The sequence below is a fragment of the Loxodonta africana genome, chromosome 10 (assembly GCF_030014295.1).
Source record: "Loxodonta africana isolate mLoxAfr1 chromosome 10, mLoxAfr1.hap2, whole genome shotgun sequence".
Lineage (NCBI taxonomy): Eukaryota > Metazoa > Chordata > Mammalia > Proboscidea > Elephantidae > Loxodonta > Loxodonta africana.
The window spans coordinates 15576882-15593647 of NC_087351.1; the positions used below are offsets into that span (position 1 = coordinate 15576882).

General features: G+C 43.1%; 2 protein-coding genes across 11 annotated transcripts in view; one reads left to right on the forward strand and one right to left on the reverse strand.

Annotated features, from left to right (window-relative positions):
• Nucleotides 1-2115: 2115 nt before the first annotated feature.
• On the forward strand, nucleotides 2116-6577 carry SRP14 (signal recognition particle 14). Its single transcript, XM_003418650.4, has 5 exons — nucleotides 2116-2230; nucleotides 2369-2441; nucleotides 2919-3031; nucleotides 5020-5052; nucleotides 6167-6577. Exons 1-5 carry the CDS (start codon nucleotides 2207-2209, stop codon nucleotides 6254-6256), a joined length of 333 nt encoding a protein of 110 aa, XP_003418698.1. The 5' UTR covers nucleotides 2116-2206; the 3' UTR covers nucleotides 6257-6577.
• The window catches only part of EIF2AK4 (eukaryotic translation initiation factor 2 alpha kinase 4), a 105998-nt gene continuing 95802 nt past the window's right edge, over nucleotides 6571-16766 (reverse strand). For 8 of the 10 annotated variants that reach the window (XM_064292204.1, XM_064292202.1, XM_064292205.1 and 5 more), the window contains 7 exons: nucleotides 16543-16655; nucleotides 12755-12813; nucleotides 11739-11836; nucleotides 10427-10495; nucleotides 9876-9920; nucleotides 8011-8129; nucleotides 6571-7470 (listed from right to left, as the gene is read on the reverse strand). In XM_064292204.1, coding sequence (XP_064148274.1) covers nucleotides 7413-7470; nucleotides 8011-8129; nucleotides 9876-9920; nucleotides 10427-10495; nucleotides 11739-11836; nucleotides 12755-12813; nucleotides 16543-16655 — 561 coding nt within the window. In that variant the 3' untranslated portion in view covers nucleotides 6571-7412. The other 2 variants (XM_064292203.1, XR_010323114.1) reach the window with 2 other exon arrangements.

Here is a 16766-nt window from a genome sequence, read left to right on the forward strand (position 1 = left end):
CTTCACTCTAGGCTGATAACCTTATGCAGCAGATCTGTGTTGGCTTTCGGTTCCTGTGACCTGAACCTATTTGCAGTTTCCCATTGTGTAGGTCTTAGTGTGGGGCAAGGAAAATAAAGGGGTCAGAGGGTCACTCTCCTCACCCACTCTGGCACTTGGGCTCAGGTATATGACATAGGGTTGGCCAATCTGGTACTCCCAACCAGGTCTTCAACTTCTGAACTAGGGATACAAAGGCCCAAGGCTCTTTAGAAGTTATTAATAGCAAGTGGACCTGTGTTGGCAGCTCCACAGGAGGGGTTTTTATCAGACTGTTCCAGTCTGTGCTAGTCCCGTGGCATGTGGAGAAGGCTCCCCAATTTTTATTTATAGCTGTTATATCTTCTCTGAGCTCCAAACTTGTATATTCAGCTGCTTACTTGATAATTCCACTTGGACACTTAGTTTCCTGGGGCTGAAGTAACAAAATGCCACAAAGTGGGTGGGTTTAAAGAACAGAAATTTATTTTCTTACAGTTCTGGAGGCTAGAAGTCCAAATCAACCCGTCAGCCAGGCCATGAGCCCTCCAAAATCTCTAGGGAGCATGGGCTGGCTCTTTTTTTTCTCTCCCAGTTTCTGGTAGCCTCAGGCATTCCTAGTTTCACACCTGCAATTTCACTTAGCTCACAGGGTTGCTATAGGGTCACCATGAGTCGAAATCGACCTGACGCCAACGTGTTTGGTTTTTTTTTTTTGGTCTTTCCTCTGGAGCCCTGGTGGTGCAGTGGCTAAGAGCTTGGCTACTAACCAAAAGGTCAGCAGTTTGAATCTACCAGCTGCTCCTTGGAAACCCTATGGGGCAGTTCTACTCTGTCCTATAGGGTCACTATGAGTTGGAATTGACATGATGGCGGGGGGGGGGGAGGTTGTCCTTCCTCTGTCTGTCTCTCTGTGCCTCTTCTTCTCTTTTATAAGGACACCACTCAGATTGGATTAGAACCCACCGTACTCCAGTATGATCTCGGATTAATCTGATAACATAGTCAAAGACCCTATTCCCAAACAAGGTCACCTTTACAGGTACCGGGGGTTGGGACCTCAACATCTCTTTGGGGACACAATTCAATCCATAACAGACATCATTCAGATATTACAGGACTAAAATGAAACTTTCTATCGTTCTACAAAACTTTTCTCAATATGTTAGCCCCTGGAGCTCTGCCATAACCTCTATGGTATGCTGAGTAATGGCCCCCCACACGTCTATGTCTCAACGCACAGAACCCGTGAATATCTTACCTTACATGATAATGTTGCAGATGTGATTAAATTAAGGACCCTGAGGTGGGGATAATATCCTGATTTATCTTGGTGGGCTCAATGTAATCATGAGCGTCCTTGTAAAAGGGAGGCAGGAGGATAAGAGTCAGCTGTCAGAAACGTGACAACGGAGGCAAGAGGTTGAAGTGATGTGAGGAAACAGGCACGGGCAAAAAATAGAGGTGGCCTCTAGAAGCTGAAAAAAGGCAAGGAAACCCACTCTCCTCTGAAGCCTCAGGGTGGGATGCAGGCCTGCAGACACCCTGATTTTAGACTTCTGATCTCCTGTTAGGGCAGGGCTTAAAACCCGGGTCTTCTTACTGAATCCTGAGACTCGGCTCCAGGCCATCTTGCCAAAGCTGGGGGTCAGCCTTTGGGGCCACTCATTCCGTTAAAAGAACCCGGAGTGAAGACGGACAGCTCAGAAGACCTTCGCCGGAATTTATTACGATGAAAATGCTAATAAAAACAACAATAATAATCACACAACAACAGTTACTATTTACAGATAAGTTTCTATGTGCCAGGCACTGTTCAGAGTGTTTTATAGATATGAACTCATTTAATTTTCACAATCACACTGTAAATCCTATTATTTTCCTGACTTTAACGATGAGGCAACTGAGCCACCAACATCTAGCTGGATGTACACAGCTATACGCTTCTATCAAACCCTTCTTGCGCGCTCTCTCACTGGCCCCAACTGCCCTCCGGCTCGTTCCTCCCACAAGACAGGCGGGGGCGCCCCAGGGCGCAGGCGCGGGGCGGGCGGGGCGAGAGGGCGGAGGCAGGGATTGGTGGAAGAGAACTGAAAAATAATAGCGGAAGTCCTGCCCCGCCTGGGCGGAACTTCCGGCTGCAGCGCCCTGGGGTTTGTGCTGACAGAGCGGAGTTGCAAGCGCCGGGATGGTGCTGCTGGAGAGCGAGCAGGTAGCCAGAGCTGGCCGGCCGAGGGACTCATGCGGGTCGAGGTTTAGCTCAGGGCCTCTGCCTCCTGCGGGAGGGGCCGGGATGGGGCGTGGCTGGGATTGGGGGTCTCCTAACGGGGCCGGGCTTGCTGTGTTCCAGTTCCTGACGGAGCTGACCAGGCTCTTCCAGAAGTGCCGGTTGTCGGGCAGCGTGTTCATCACCCTGAAGAAGTGTAAGCAGCCGTCGTCTCGGCAAGGCCGGAAGGAAGCTGGGGGAGGGCGCCCTGGAAGCCGAGCGATGTCTCGGCGGGTCCCCAAAAGTCTGGGAGGCACGGGCGCAGTCTGTCTGCCGCGGATCCTCGCCTTCCCCTACCGTCCTCCCTCCTGTGCTGGACACCTTCAGGGCTCAGGGCCCGGGGAATATCAGGGCTGTGGCCGCCTAGGTCGGTTCCGATTAGCGTGTCAGGGTGGCTCTTTCTGTCAGAGACCCCACACTCCTCCACCACTGGTGAGATTGAACCTGCTGTGATGTTACAGTGTTTCTGTCTGTATGGAGCTCTCCAGGTTTGACCAAACCGTCGGTGCTAGGGGATGATGTGGTTAACAGAACAGAGTAGTAGGCTGGATTCGATAACATTTTTGTATCCCTTCTTACTCACCTTTTGTCAACCTGTCACCGTACAATACACCCGGGTGTATTTTTAATGCAGATGATGGTCGAACTAAACCCATTCCGAGGAAAGGTACTGTGGACAGCTTTGAGCCTTCTGACAACAAGTGTCTGTTAAGAGCTACTGATGGGAAAAAGAAGATCAGCACTGTGGTAAGCTGGATTCCTAACACTACCATTTTGGAGCTTAAAGACTTGAACTTAACTTTGAGATAGGGCCTGTCTGAACCAGGCTTTTTTCCTTCTTTCTTATTTTAAATCAGGGCTAGTGTGTGGAGTCATTGTGTGGCCCAGATGGTTTAAGCACTAGACTCTTAACCAAAAGGTTGGTGATTCTAACCCACCCAGAGGCTGCTTGGAAGAAAGGCCTGACAATTTGCTTCCTAAAGGTTACAGCCTTGAAAACCCTATGGAGCACCGTTCTACTCTACACATATGGGGTTGCCATGAGTCAGAATCGACTTATGGCAACAGGTTTGGTTTGGGTTTTTGGTGTGTAGTTCACCAGCTATTAAGGAACCAGGACCTTCCCTTACTACTTTAGTAGTGGAAATCTCAGCAACAAAATTAAAATGAAGAAGGTAGAGATCAAACACTTGTTCAATCTGCTAAAATTTTTGTGGAAATAAAATTAGCATATTGGTTCTTATAGTTGCACTGTAAGGTGAAGTTGGTGTAAATACTCAATTCCTGTCCTGTGCTGGGCCTTCAGTGAACAGTTTCTCGGGGCCAGATGATGCTTTTAAGCTGAATATTCCTGTATCTTCGTGGTTCACATAGCGAACATGTAGCTGTGTTAGGCTTGGTACCTGAGAGCATACACATTTAGTGTATAGAGCCCTAGTCTTCCCTTTCAAGGGAAAGCAGCTTTCCTTTTATTATTTCACCCTAATAGTTTTAAAGACCCCAAACCCCCAGAGTGAATGACTAATGGGGCTCCAGGGTGTATCCCAATTACCACAATGCCTTCTCCTCCTCCTGGTTTCATTCACCCGCCCAGTAGCCTTATAACCGCTCACTCCTGGTGGAGGGCAGCGCCTATCTTGGCTCCTGTGCTCAGGGCATTCGTGGGCTCCTGGCTCTGGGCGGTGGCAGCGGCTGCACCAACAGGACGCAGCAGCCAGGGTTGCCACTGCCAGCCACACTCCAGGCACCCGCACACCTGCTTCCCGACTGGTCCCCGAGGTCATCTCTCCACAGCCCTCTCCATCTGCCCCCCCCCCCAATCTGGACGTGTGCAAAATCCAGATCTGGCTGCCCCACAGCCCGTGCTTAGCCGTAGCTGCCCACTCAGCAAGACCAGCCTCCTCTATCCAGTGGATAGAGCTCTCGGGCTTATGTCTGGCAGGCAGGTGCCGGCCAGGGCTCTGGTCCTGGCTGCTCCTGCTCCTCAGGCAGGCGGAACCAGTGGACGGGGCTGGGGACTGCCTGTATGTAATATGGTGTTCATATAACATCCTATTTCACAGAATGTATCATGGGCATTACGTGACATGACTGTACTTTATTTTGCTGGGGCAGAATCAGAATGACCTCTAATCACATGAGTATAAGACGTTGATGAGAATGTAGATTGTAATTAGTTGGTAAGTCTCCCTTTGCACGTTGAGAAGACTTTTAAGTGAAACAAGCTTATGTGGTTTTAAACAAGTTGGGCAATGTGAAATACAAAAACCTAAGGAATCCTCAAAGGTAGAATTTCTCTTCTTGTGGAAACTTGCATTGTGCTTAAATGGACCTGAATTAATGGAAAGCTGGTTTAAAATAAGATGGAGAAGGGTTAATTTAAATGTATCTGGACAAAACACTAATGCTGAGGTCATTTGGTATCACTCAGAACTCAGGGAGAACACTCTGCCAGATGTATAAGAGATTCCAACCAGGGGGAGAAGCATAGCTTCTTTAGGTGTCTACTTCTGGCTTTTTGCCACCTTGTGTGGAAAAAGGCACAGAGCTACTTTGCTCTTTCCTCTGGCACGGGAAAGTGGAGCAGAAAATTAGTCTATAGTATACTCTGATCCCTGAAGTTGGGAAGATGTATTTTAATTAGGAGGTTGTTTTCCTGAGGCTTTTGAGATATTATCTGGGGCAGACGATTCCTTTATGGATAACAGGTGACTTCTTTTTTCCTTCTTTTCCAGGTGAGCTCCAAAGAAGTGAATAAGTTTCAGATGGTGAGTTTCTAGTGTTCCCTATGTCCCCCTTCTCAGGCAAGGGTAAGTATAATATTGACCACTGGGTTAAGATCAGGGCTTTGAGCCATTTCATCTGGTTCGAAATGCAAAGAATTAGAATTTCTAACAAGTTCCCTGCTGATAATTTGCATTTCCCCCCCAGATATACTGAATCAATCTACATTTTAACAAGATCCTCAGGTGATTCTTAGATATAACTTTCTGGGAACTTGTTAGAAATGCAAGTTCCCAGCAGGGGTTTGAACCAGAACAAAACCAGTTTGAAGCCCTGGTTAAGTCTGATATTTGGGTTTTCTATTCTTCCTTGATAAGTTTTGTATCAAGTAAGAAGTTGCCAGGCCATGGATTCTACTTTTAGCACTGATACTATCTTCCTTTCTAGTTTTTTAGCTAGATTTTATTGCTTTAGGGTTCTGATATATCCTACCCATAGTATACTTGAAGAAAAAGTTGTCTGCAGTTTTTTTCTCCTTTTGCTTTAAAAAAAAAGTTGAAAATGTGTAACTCTGTGAGGAGTGTTGCAGAAGCTACTGTAATGTGAAAGAGTGATTTCTTCTCACACTGTTTTCCTTAAAATACAAGTGTCCCATGGGAACACATTCTTTATCAGGTAGGCTTTCTGATTGTAGCTACCCTAAATTCACTCTTCACCACCTATCTGGCAGCTGGTCATACTGTGGTGGCACACGTGTGGCTAGGATCTAGAAGCTATGCCACCAGCGTTTCAGATACCAGCAGGGTCATCCATGGTGGACAGGTTCAGCAGAGCTTCCAGACTAAGACAGACTAGGAAGAAGGCTTGGCGGTATGCTTCTGAAAGTCACTGAAAACCCCATGGATCCCAAAAGAACACTGTCCAACACGGTGCTGGAAGGTGAGCCCCCTATGTTGGAGGGCACTCAGAATACCCAGTGGTCTTAACAGTGGATGGACTGGCACATGTCAACAATCACGAAGATGGCACAGGACCGGGTAGTGTTGTTGTTGCACATGGGTCGCCATGAATCTGAAGCAGCAACAACAAACTCATTATGGAAATGAGGCAGCTGCTCCACCAATTCTCCCCACTGAGATGACGCTCTGTGTTTTTCAGGCTTATTCAAACCTCCTCAGAGCCAACATGGATGGACTGAAGAAGAGGGACAAAAAGAGCAAGAGTAAGAAGAACAAAGCAGCACAGTGAAGGGCACCACACTTTTGCTTTCTCCACCTAACCACTGATTTGCTATTTCTCCTTTGATTTTTACTTTTGGCCACAAGGCTAGGCTTCTGGCTCCCCCTTAGTGGCTGTTTTCATATGAGATTTTGAGTCATTCTGGAGGGAGGAAGGGCAGAAGAAGGGCTACAATGTTTACAGGGTAGCTGTGGTAAGAAGCCAGTGTATTTTAGACCTCTGGCTAATTGGTCTCTGTTGGATGTTGTATATTCCTGGATTGTAGTCTAAAGTCTCTGTAGCCACCTGTGTGAAGGGCAATGTATCATTAAACCCATCTATTTATCAGCACCACTGTCTCTTATTTATTCCTTTTCCCACCCCCATTTTAATAGTTCCTGGCAATAACTACTAATTCTGGAATGATCTGGTTAGTGAATAGGCTTTAGCCTTATATTTTAGCTTGTTGGAATTGAAAGCTAACAATTTTATAAAATGTGTAATCTCATGGTTTTGTAATGTCATCATCATAGTTCCTTTAGCAAGTTTGAGTGAGTTCTCACAACCAGATGAAAGCTTTGCTGAACCTCCTTGGGATTTGTTGTTGTTAGGTGCCATCGAGTTGATTTTTGATTCAGTGACCCCCTGTGATGAGTAGAATTGTCCCATTGAGTCTTCTAGGCTGTAATCTTTATGGGAGCAGATCGCCAGGTCATTCTCCCGCAGAGCCACTTGGTGGGTTCAAACTGCTGATCTTTTGGTTAGCAGTTAGAGTGCTTAACTGTTGCGCCACCCAGGCTCCTTTCCTTAGGATAAACATATTAAAAAATTATCAAGAATAAAGACTAAGGTAATGATGACTTTTGGTTTCTTTATGCCCTTTAGTTTGGACATTTTCACATATCTAATCTTTAGGACTGTGGGAAGAACAGGCTATTTTCTTGTGTTCCAACTCCAAAAACTTTTAGTGCTAATAGATTTACAGTGAAAAAGCAGATATATGAAAGCATTTATTATATTCAAAAAGATAAACATAATATATTACACATGAAAAACTGACAAAGCTCAACTTTGTAGGACAGCTTCTTAGAATTCAAAGTTACGTCAAAATTACAGTGAATGTACAACATTCCATAGAAATAAGTCCTTTTGTCTGTTCGAACAATGTAATGATGGTTCTTTACAACTAAAATAAGATTCTGTAGTAGTCATCTCTGTAGCTATACAGGAATAGCACAGACACCCTGCAAAAGAAAGGAAAAGATAGATTATAAGAACAGAGCCATACACACCCACAATGGTGAAGAACAGTTAATGCAACAATATTTTAGAACACTTAACTGTAAGAGCTTTGTTTAAGCAGAAACAAGATGGAAAGTGAGTCACTAGAGAATTTTGTAAGTTTTGTAGAGTCTGTGACTGGCCAGGGTCTGCAGTATAAGGCCCACAGGCTTCACTGTGCCTTGGAGGTAGACGACCACGCAAACAACTGGCATTTTGACATGAGAGCATAAAGCAAAGTAGTCACAGCTATTTTCTTTCACTTAAACATATTTTTAGAAGGAACCTGGGTGAACAGAATTATCATGGAGATAGCTACTTCTGGGGCCAGTATGTTTTGTCACTGATGAGACCACGACTATGCGGCTGACAAGATTACTCCTGCTTGCCAGCTGTAGCTCTAACATCAGCCATCAGAGCTCGGCGAGACAGTAAGACACAGGTGCTAAAATACCTCCCTGAGTTCTAAGTGATGTGAAACTTATGCCCAAGTGATAACTTACCTTTTTTCTACTTTGATGTTATAAATTTCATCACAGACTAACTTGAGGTATCTTTGCTTTGGCAGGTGTGACAGCAGCTGCTTCACGGTTGCGTTAAATGTCTGTTCATCAGCATCCCACTAGGAAAAAAGAGGAGACTTAACAGCAGGGCACTAGGGTTTATTAACTTCCCTTTTCTGGGTTACTAATGAGTCACTCCTTTGAAGCCCCAAGGGGCAGTTCCACCGTGTCTTATAGGGTTGCTATGAGTCAGAACTGACTCGATGGCAATGGGTTTAATGAAATGTCAACGCTTCCCCTCCTGAAGTAAGTCAGTTCTAGGCGCCAGTAGAACTGGCAGGGGACTGCAGCTGGCAGCTCTTCCTTTGAAGCATCAATTTCCTGTCAAACAAGCTGACCTCAGCAGAGCCTGAGCCACAGTGCGCAGCCCTGGTGCTAATGCGACTTCAGACTGGTTATTGCTGCCTGTTCTTTAATTTGTGTAAAATGGGAACACCACCACCAATGTGTATCCCCTTGAGTGCTTCAAAGTCAGTGAATTGCCAGTATAGTGATGTATGCTTATTTGTAAGACAGCAACAGAAAATGTAATATGAAATGTTCCGGGACAAAGTTAATGTTTCATTTAATTTAATCTGGGACTAAACACTGGACAAAAAAAAATTCTTTAATAGACCCACAACCCAATAGAACACACTGCAAAAAACTGAGCTGTCACTATGATTACAGTTAGGTATTTTTGAGAGCAAAACCAAAAAAACCAAACCAAACCAAACGCGCTGCCGTCGCGTCGATTCTGACTTACAGCGACCCTATAGGGGGGAGTAGAACTGCCCCATAGAGTTTCCAAGGAGCACCTGGTAGATTCGAACTGGTGACCTTTTGGTTAGCAGCCGTAGCACTTAACCACTATGCCACCAGGGTTTCCCTTGACAGCAAAGGGAATTATTAATTCAACTTTTTACAAGTTTTTATTAGGCTTTTTGTTGATAAGGCTATGTAGCTATAAAAAAAGTGTATAAAAAAGGACCTAAATTAATTTTAAGTTTCACCGGAGGATCTTTTGTATAGTTCTAATTCTACAAATGACCTTTCCTAACTGGAATGAATGTTTATTTGGGAGGCAGTGTAGTATAATGGCCAAGGACACAGATTCCACTAGTCGGCCTGAGTTCAAATCCTGGCTCTGTTACTAGCTGTATGACTTTGCACAAAATATTTAATCTCTCTGCTTCCATTGTCTTGTCTGTAAAATGGGGAATATTAACAGCACATACATCTAGGGGATGTTATGATTAAATGAATTAATATTTGTAAAATGCTTAGTACAGAGCCTTTCAGAGCCTGATACATACTAAAAGCACTGTGCATTTGTTAAATAAGGTCCCTCTGAAATTCAAGTCAGGGAAAAGTATGATTCCTTCCCACACAGGATTTAGTAATCTACATGCTATGTAAGGAGTCAGAATGCTCTTTAGAAGCAAGGATGGCGAGACTTCGTCTCATGTACTTTGGACACGTTATCAGGAGAGACCAGTCTCTGGAGAAGGACATGATGCTAAGGGTCAGCGAAAAAGAGGAAGACCCTCAACGAGCTGGACTGACACAGTGGGTGCAAAGACTGAGGATGGCACAGGACCACGTGGTGTTTCATTCTGTTGTACACAGGGTCACTATGAGTCGAACCAACAACTCCATGGCATTAATGACATGTTACATAAAAGGAACAATGTTACTAAATTCCTGGAACGGCCAGAAAATATCACTAAGAAAATCTAATGCTCTTTTCAGTTCTCTTTTGGCAAATCAGCAGCAAAGCTTTGGGATTTTATAAGCCACAGTGCAGAAGGGTCTGTCTTGCTTACCTCCAATGATAAAAACTGTAAGATGGTGTCTTTGGGTAGATCCACCTGAAATACAGAGAAGTGCACATCATCTGTCAGGGAGCTATAGGCACCTAGGACACATTGCCTTGTGGCTACGATGTCATTTTGGATGCAGCAGTATGAGCAGGGCTGGCAGAGTCTGCAGTTGATAGGAGATCAGCACTGGTGAGCCTCTAGGCGGTGGAAAATGTCCTCTCCGTCACCACACGCTATACCCCAGAGGTCTGACACTGCTCATGAACTAACCCAGTGCAGGCTCAGTGAGGCCAAAGTCTGAAACGTTGAGAAGAAGGATGATTTGTTTTCATTCCCCCTCTCCATCTTTCAGAGGAAGAAAGGAGGAGAAACAAAAACAAAAAACCCTTCAGCTTTTCCCCAGTTCTCGGCAGGTTTAGACCGCAGGTGGCTCACGTTAATAACAGCCTGGCCTGCACCCATGTACTGCTGACACTGAGCAAAAGAGCACTGAACTCTGAGGAAGCTAGGGTACGGACAGGAGCTGTCCTCAAATGCCAAAGGAAGCCACTTACCGCCAAAATTTCAATTTCACTGCTCTTCTGATGTAAGTTGGCAAGGGAGGTCTGGAGTCGGGTTTGCACCTAACAAGGAGAAAACGGAATTCAGAACATCGTGCCAGACCAAGCCGTCTTTCTTGCCATCTTATTTCTATTGCAGGAAGCAATCACAGGGTGACAGACCAGGGCCTGGGAGTGATTCTAAGTGTTATCTCAAGATTTTCTCCTAACCCCCCTCAGAAAGATGGGTGTCCATAATGACCTCAGGGGAAATAAGACGATATAGCCTATGTTGGTTTGCTTAACAATCTTCTTGTTGCCTACTTCTTTATAACGTTGAAATGATTCCTGATAAAGGCTCGGTACACTAAAATGGCACACTTGGAAGCAGGAGGATTTTAGTATTAAGCTAAATTTGGAAAAAGGCAGGTGACGGCAAATGAGAACGGAGAAATGAAGTAGGTGAGGAAAGCTGTAGGAAGACATGAAAAATGGGTTTCCACTCAACATCCTTAGAAACAGCTAGGAGAGCTTATAAGAATGAGGTTCCTGATCTTTTGTATTTCAGTCTAACTTAGTTTCTAGAAAACATCTGCTCTCTAACACTTATCCTCTTGCCCAGTGACTGGCCAGTGTCCTGACTATGCTCATTAACACGTCTGAACTACCTCCTAACTCTTCCCCGTGTAGAATGCCCTCACCTTTCCTCATTACCCATTTAAATCCTTCAAGGGTCACCTTTCTTGACCATCCATGTGAACACGTACCGTTGTCTTTCCCATAGCACGCTCTAACATTCAATGTACTTAGTTCAGCATTCTATTACTGACCTTCCCTATTATTTACTGTTCTCTAATTATATAATGCAAATAATTTTCCTGTCTTCAGCTCTTGAAGGACTGCGGCCATTAATATGTCTTATATTTTACCCAGCACCAGGCATCGTGGCAGATAGTAATAACATGTATGAAATCGGAAACTTGCCTTGAGTCTTTGTGGTAGCTCTCTTCTGCTTTGTTATTTCAAACAAAAATGAACCCCAATCTGCCATTACAGCCAGATTAGAAAGTTTTTGTGTAGATCTAATACATTCTAACAAACAGCTGCTTCTAGTTGCCCACAGTGCACGCTACTGCCCCTTTGTAAGATAGATGGGGCAGAATCTTGACACCAGAGAGATGCTTTGTGTTGATGAAATCTTCAGAAGCTACCAATAGGGGAGTGGGAAGGACAGTATTTCCAAGAAACTTTGTGTTTCTTACTTTCCTCCCCCGTCTACGTTCTCTGTGGCCCAGAGAGAAAGCCGCAGCAGCCCTGGCCTGTGTACCTGAGTTTCGTACCGCCTCCTCGTGCTGGCTGACAGCTTCTCTGGAGCAACCACACTCACATTGGGAATGACTGTTGCTCCGTGGATCTCAAACAAACCTGAAACAAAGATAGTTGCTAAATTATCTTTCTGGCCTCCCCTGGTCTCATTTTCCGTAACACACCACAGAGGGGAGGTGGAGTTCATTAGTTAGAACCCAGCCTGTGGCCATCCCAAAGGCCAGATTATATCTTGTTCTCTATTTCTGCAACCACCTGCCCTTGATCAGGGAGGAGCCCTGAACCCCAATGCCCGGGAGTTTCGGTGCTTCTGTTGAGACACCGGCCTCTGTCCTCAGGGGTGGCGGAGGGGTGACAAAGGTAGAGGGAGGCAGCATCAATCACCCAAACCTCACCAAACTCAGTGTCTCCTAAATTCTAGTATTTTTAAAATTCCTCAAAGCACTTGAAATCTGATAGTGGCCAAAATCAATGCTAAAAGAAATGAATTGACAAGACCCAATTCTGTTAGTTGTAAAAGCCAAATACGTCTTCTTGTGGACTTAACTGGGCCACTTCTTTTTCAGAAAGTTTAACAGATGTGAAGAAATTAAAGGCATTAACTATCACCACTGTTCTCTCCCTGTTTTCATGAAAACAATGTGTATAGTATCTTTGTCCAAGGAATTTCAAAATACTATTTTTCCATCCTTTGTATTGGGAAAATTGCTAGGAAAATTATCTGCCTTTAATTTATACAATAAACTGAGTCAAAGCAAGATTAAACCTTATAAAAATAAGACAGTGCGAGAGCTAGATCAGAAGAGCTGCCTAACCCCAGATCACTGTATCATTTTCTTGGACGTGGGTTTCAAAGCACAAGGATAAACTCCATTTGGGACAATTTATTGGATAAATTACTTTACAAACATATTTCTGATGTGACAAGGAGTTAGTCACAGTTGTCAGTGCTGAGAGCAAACATACACAAGTGACAAACAGGAAATATTATGTCCAGATGATAATTAGTAATTATACCTGACGCGTTAGAAAATGACCCCTTCAGATTTTGCACTGCAAGGTTATCGGAAGCTTCTCTAAAAACAAGCAAACAAAAACAATTAGGAAAACGGTCAATCGGGCAAAAGCAACACAGGTAATTAACAGTGAGCCACACTGAACAGTGAGCCACTTTTTCTACTAAATATAGAAATACGTTCCTTTCAGTTATTAGTGGGAGGAAAACCAAAAACTCACAACAAAAAATTGGCACTTACGGACGTGATCAAGAGCAAGTAAAAAAATTATAAAGGATGTCATGTCAAGTTAACAAATGCCAAAAGAAAGCATTCTGATTTCTTTAGCTGGGTTTGAAATCCTGGCTTGACACAAGAAGCCAGTTTCAATGAAGTGTAATGGGTGTTCTGTGGGCTGTCCTCACAATACAAGGAGCCCTTAGTGACAGCATGCCCCGCCTCCATTATGGCAGCAGCCTCGGCGAACAGCCGCAGGAGAACATTTGGTAAATAAGGATATTCTTTCAAAAGCTGTGAATGGATGTTCTCCCCAGTACTGTGAATTAATTTTTAGCCTCTGAGAGACACAACAGCATACCCTCTCTTAAGAATACAGGGAATAATTATTCACATTAAGGAAAGATTTTGAACCTTTCTCCAATAAAACTAAATCCCATCTGGTCTTTAAGTGTTCTAAGAATGTTCGCCCATAAAACTAATTAGTTGGCTATTTTTTGTTTCCTCTCCTAAATCCATCTTTGATTTGGATCTGTATTTCAAATACCTGGTGATTTCAAGATTACATTCCCTCAGAAAATGCTTGATGGTGAATTTATTCAAGTAAGGTGCAAGGGAGAAGGGGCGGGGGTGAGGGAGCGAGAACATAGCAAAAACCTTTATTTTATGTGAGCCAGGATTTCTTGGCATTACTGACATTTTGGGCCAGATAATTCTCTGTTGTTGGGGGCGGCCCTATGCACTGTAGGATGTTTACTACCCACTAGATGCCAGCAACACACCCCAGCTGTGGTAACCCCAGATGGCTCCAGATTTTGCCAAATGTCTCCTGGTGGGGCAAAATTGCTACTGGTTGAGAATCGCTGATGTAGGTAAAAAGTTACCAGGTTTTGTATTTTCTGATTTTGAACATATATACACGAGTTGGAGTCCTGGTGGCACCGTGGTTAAGAGCCTGGCTGCTAATCAAAAGGTCCACAGTTTGAATACACCAGCAGTGCCTTGGAAACCCTGTGGGGCAGTTTTACTCTGTCCTGTAGGGTTGCTATGAGTCAGAATCGACTAAACTGCAATGTTTGTTTTTTTCCTTAATTGTGCTTTAGGTGAAAATTTACAGAAAAATGTAGTTTCTCATTAAACAATTAATACACAAATTGTTTTGTGACATTGGTTTCCAACCCAGTGGTGTGTCAAAACTCTCCCCTTCTCCACCCCAGGTTCCATTTCCATTCGTCCAGTTTTCCTGACCATTCCTGCCTTCTTGTCTTTGCTTTTGGGCTGGTGTGCCCATTTAGTCTCCTATACTTGACTGAACTACAAAGCACGTTCCTCACATATGTTATTGTTTGCCCTATAAAACCCGTTGCCATTGAGTCAATTCCAACTCACAGTGAACCTATAGGACAGAGTAGAACTGCCCCACAGGATCTCCAAGGAGTGGCTGGTGAATTCCAACTGCCAGCCTTTTGGTTAGCAGCCAAACGCTTAACCACTGCACAACCAGGGCCCTGTTTGTCCTACAGACCTGTCTAATCTTTGGCTGGAGGGTGAACCTCAGGAGTGAGTTTGTTTTTTTTAATACATGTGTTATAAATATATAGAAAAGGTGAAAGAAGAAAATTAAGATCTATAATTCCACTAACCAGAAATAACCTACAATTGAAAACTTGGTACACCTTGCAGACGTTTTTCTATGTATGGACTGTGTATTTTGGTTAAAACAAAAATGGGAACATACCATAAATCCTACTTGTGGACTCCTTCCACGTCAATAGCTCAGCTTTACCAGAACCAATATTTTTAAAGGCTGCACAGTATTTCACAATTCAAACAATCATCTATCAGAGCATATTTTGATATTATAAACCCGGGATTCTCTAAGTATGGTCCAGGGACCCCTGAGGGTCCCTAAGATCCTTTCAGGGGTCCACAAGGTTGAAATTATTTTCATACTACTACTAAGACATTATTTGCCCTTTTCACTCTCACTCTCTCAAGAATGTGTGGTGGAATTTTCCAGAGACTACAAGGCATGTGATGTCAAAACAGACTGAATGTAGAAGCAGATATGAGATTCCAGTTGTCTTCTATTAAGGCATTAAAGATATTACAAAAATATAAAACAATTCATTAAAGAGGTTTGCAAAAATGTGAAACAACTTTGTTCTTACTAAATTTGTTTTGGAAAATATATTTTTCATTAAAAAGATATTAGGTTAATGTATAATGGATTTATTGTTATTTTAAAATGAATATATAAATACTTTAAACATGTTTCAATTTAAATTTCTAATATAGAAAACATTGATAGATATAACTCACATAAAAAAAGAGCTCTTTGGAGTCCTTAATAACTCTTAAGGGTGTAAAGGGGCTCTGAGATCAAAAAGTGTGAGAAGTGCTGTTATAAACGATGCCTTGACAGACACCTTTGTACACATCTCTATGGAATACTTTTCATAATAAATTCTTGAATGTGGAATTACTGGGTCAAGTTTTTAATTTTTTTTTTTTAATTTAAGGCTTTTAATTTATTTTGCTAAATTCCTCCTATCCAGATGGTTGAACCAATTTATAGTATAATGAGTATACAAGATCTTTTCCCAGAACATTATAGTCGTCCCTCAGTACCCGAGGGGGATTGGTTCTAGGACACCCTGTGGATACCAAAATCCAAGGATGCTCAAGTCCCTTATATAAAATGGCATAGTATTTGCATATAACATAGGTACATCCTCTCATACAGTAAATCATCTCCAGATTAGTTATAATACCTAACCCAATGCCAACGCTATGTAAATCGTTGTTATAATCGTTTTGCTGTTTGGAACGTTCTGGAATTTTTTTTCTTTTTTTGAATATTTTCAATCTGCTGTCAGTTGAATCTGTGGATGGGGAAACCCACCAATATGGAGGGCTGACTGTATAGCTTTTAAATTACATTGACAAAATACTACCCAAGTTCACTGATTTTAAGAGGCTGAATAAGATAATGGCAGGTAGATTTTGATTCCTTAGGCTTTCAAAATACTGTTCTTTGAAATGTTATGAAGAACAAATGTTAAAAAGGAGATATTACTAGTCTTATATAAACCCAAAACCAAACCTACTGCCGTTGAGCTCGTTCTGACTCATAGCCACCCTATAGGACAGAGTAGAACTGCCCCATAGAGTTTCCAAGTGGATTTGAACTACCGACCTCTTGGTTAGCAGCTGTAGCACTTAACCACTATGCCACCAGGGTTTCTAGTCTTATGTAAGGGGTCATATAATTAAACTGAGGGAGGCCTTGTGGTGCAGTGGTGAAGTGTTCGTCTGCTAACCAAAAGGCTGGCAGTTTGAATCCACCAGTTATTCAGTGGAGAAAGATATGGCAGTCTGCTTCTGTAAAGATTACAGCTATAAAGATTAAACTGCTGATTGAAGTGTTCAGAGAAACAGAATTGTTCATTAAAAGTTATCCTGACTTATCTTTATTTCCCAGAAGGATCAAACTGACTTTAAAAATAAATTTATGTCAGTTCTATAGAGCTAGTAACAGCTGATTTTCTGGGCTTTTGTTTAACAAGTTACCTGATATTCCTTTCATCACTGACTTTAGTCCTCAGTTTCTGCACCACATGGTCCACAAGATCGGACTCCAGCACACGTTTCTCTGTTTGCCTTTCCTTCTCAAAAGACTTAACCTTGAAAAGAAATGAACAGATTCATCATTTGGAGGTTTCTGAAGCCAAAAGGCTGGATCAGAGTGCCACAGCAAGACTACTAAATCAACAGTATAGACTGGTAGTTCTCAA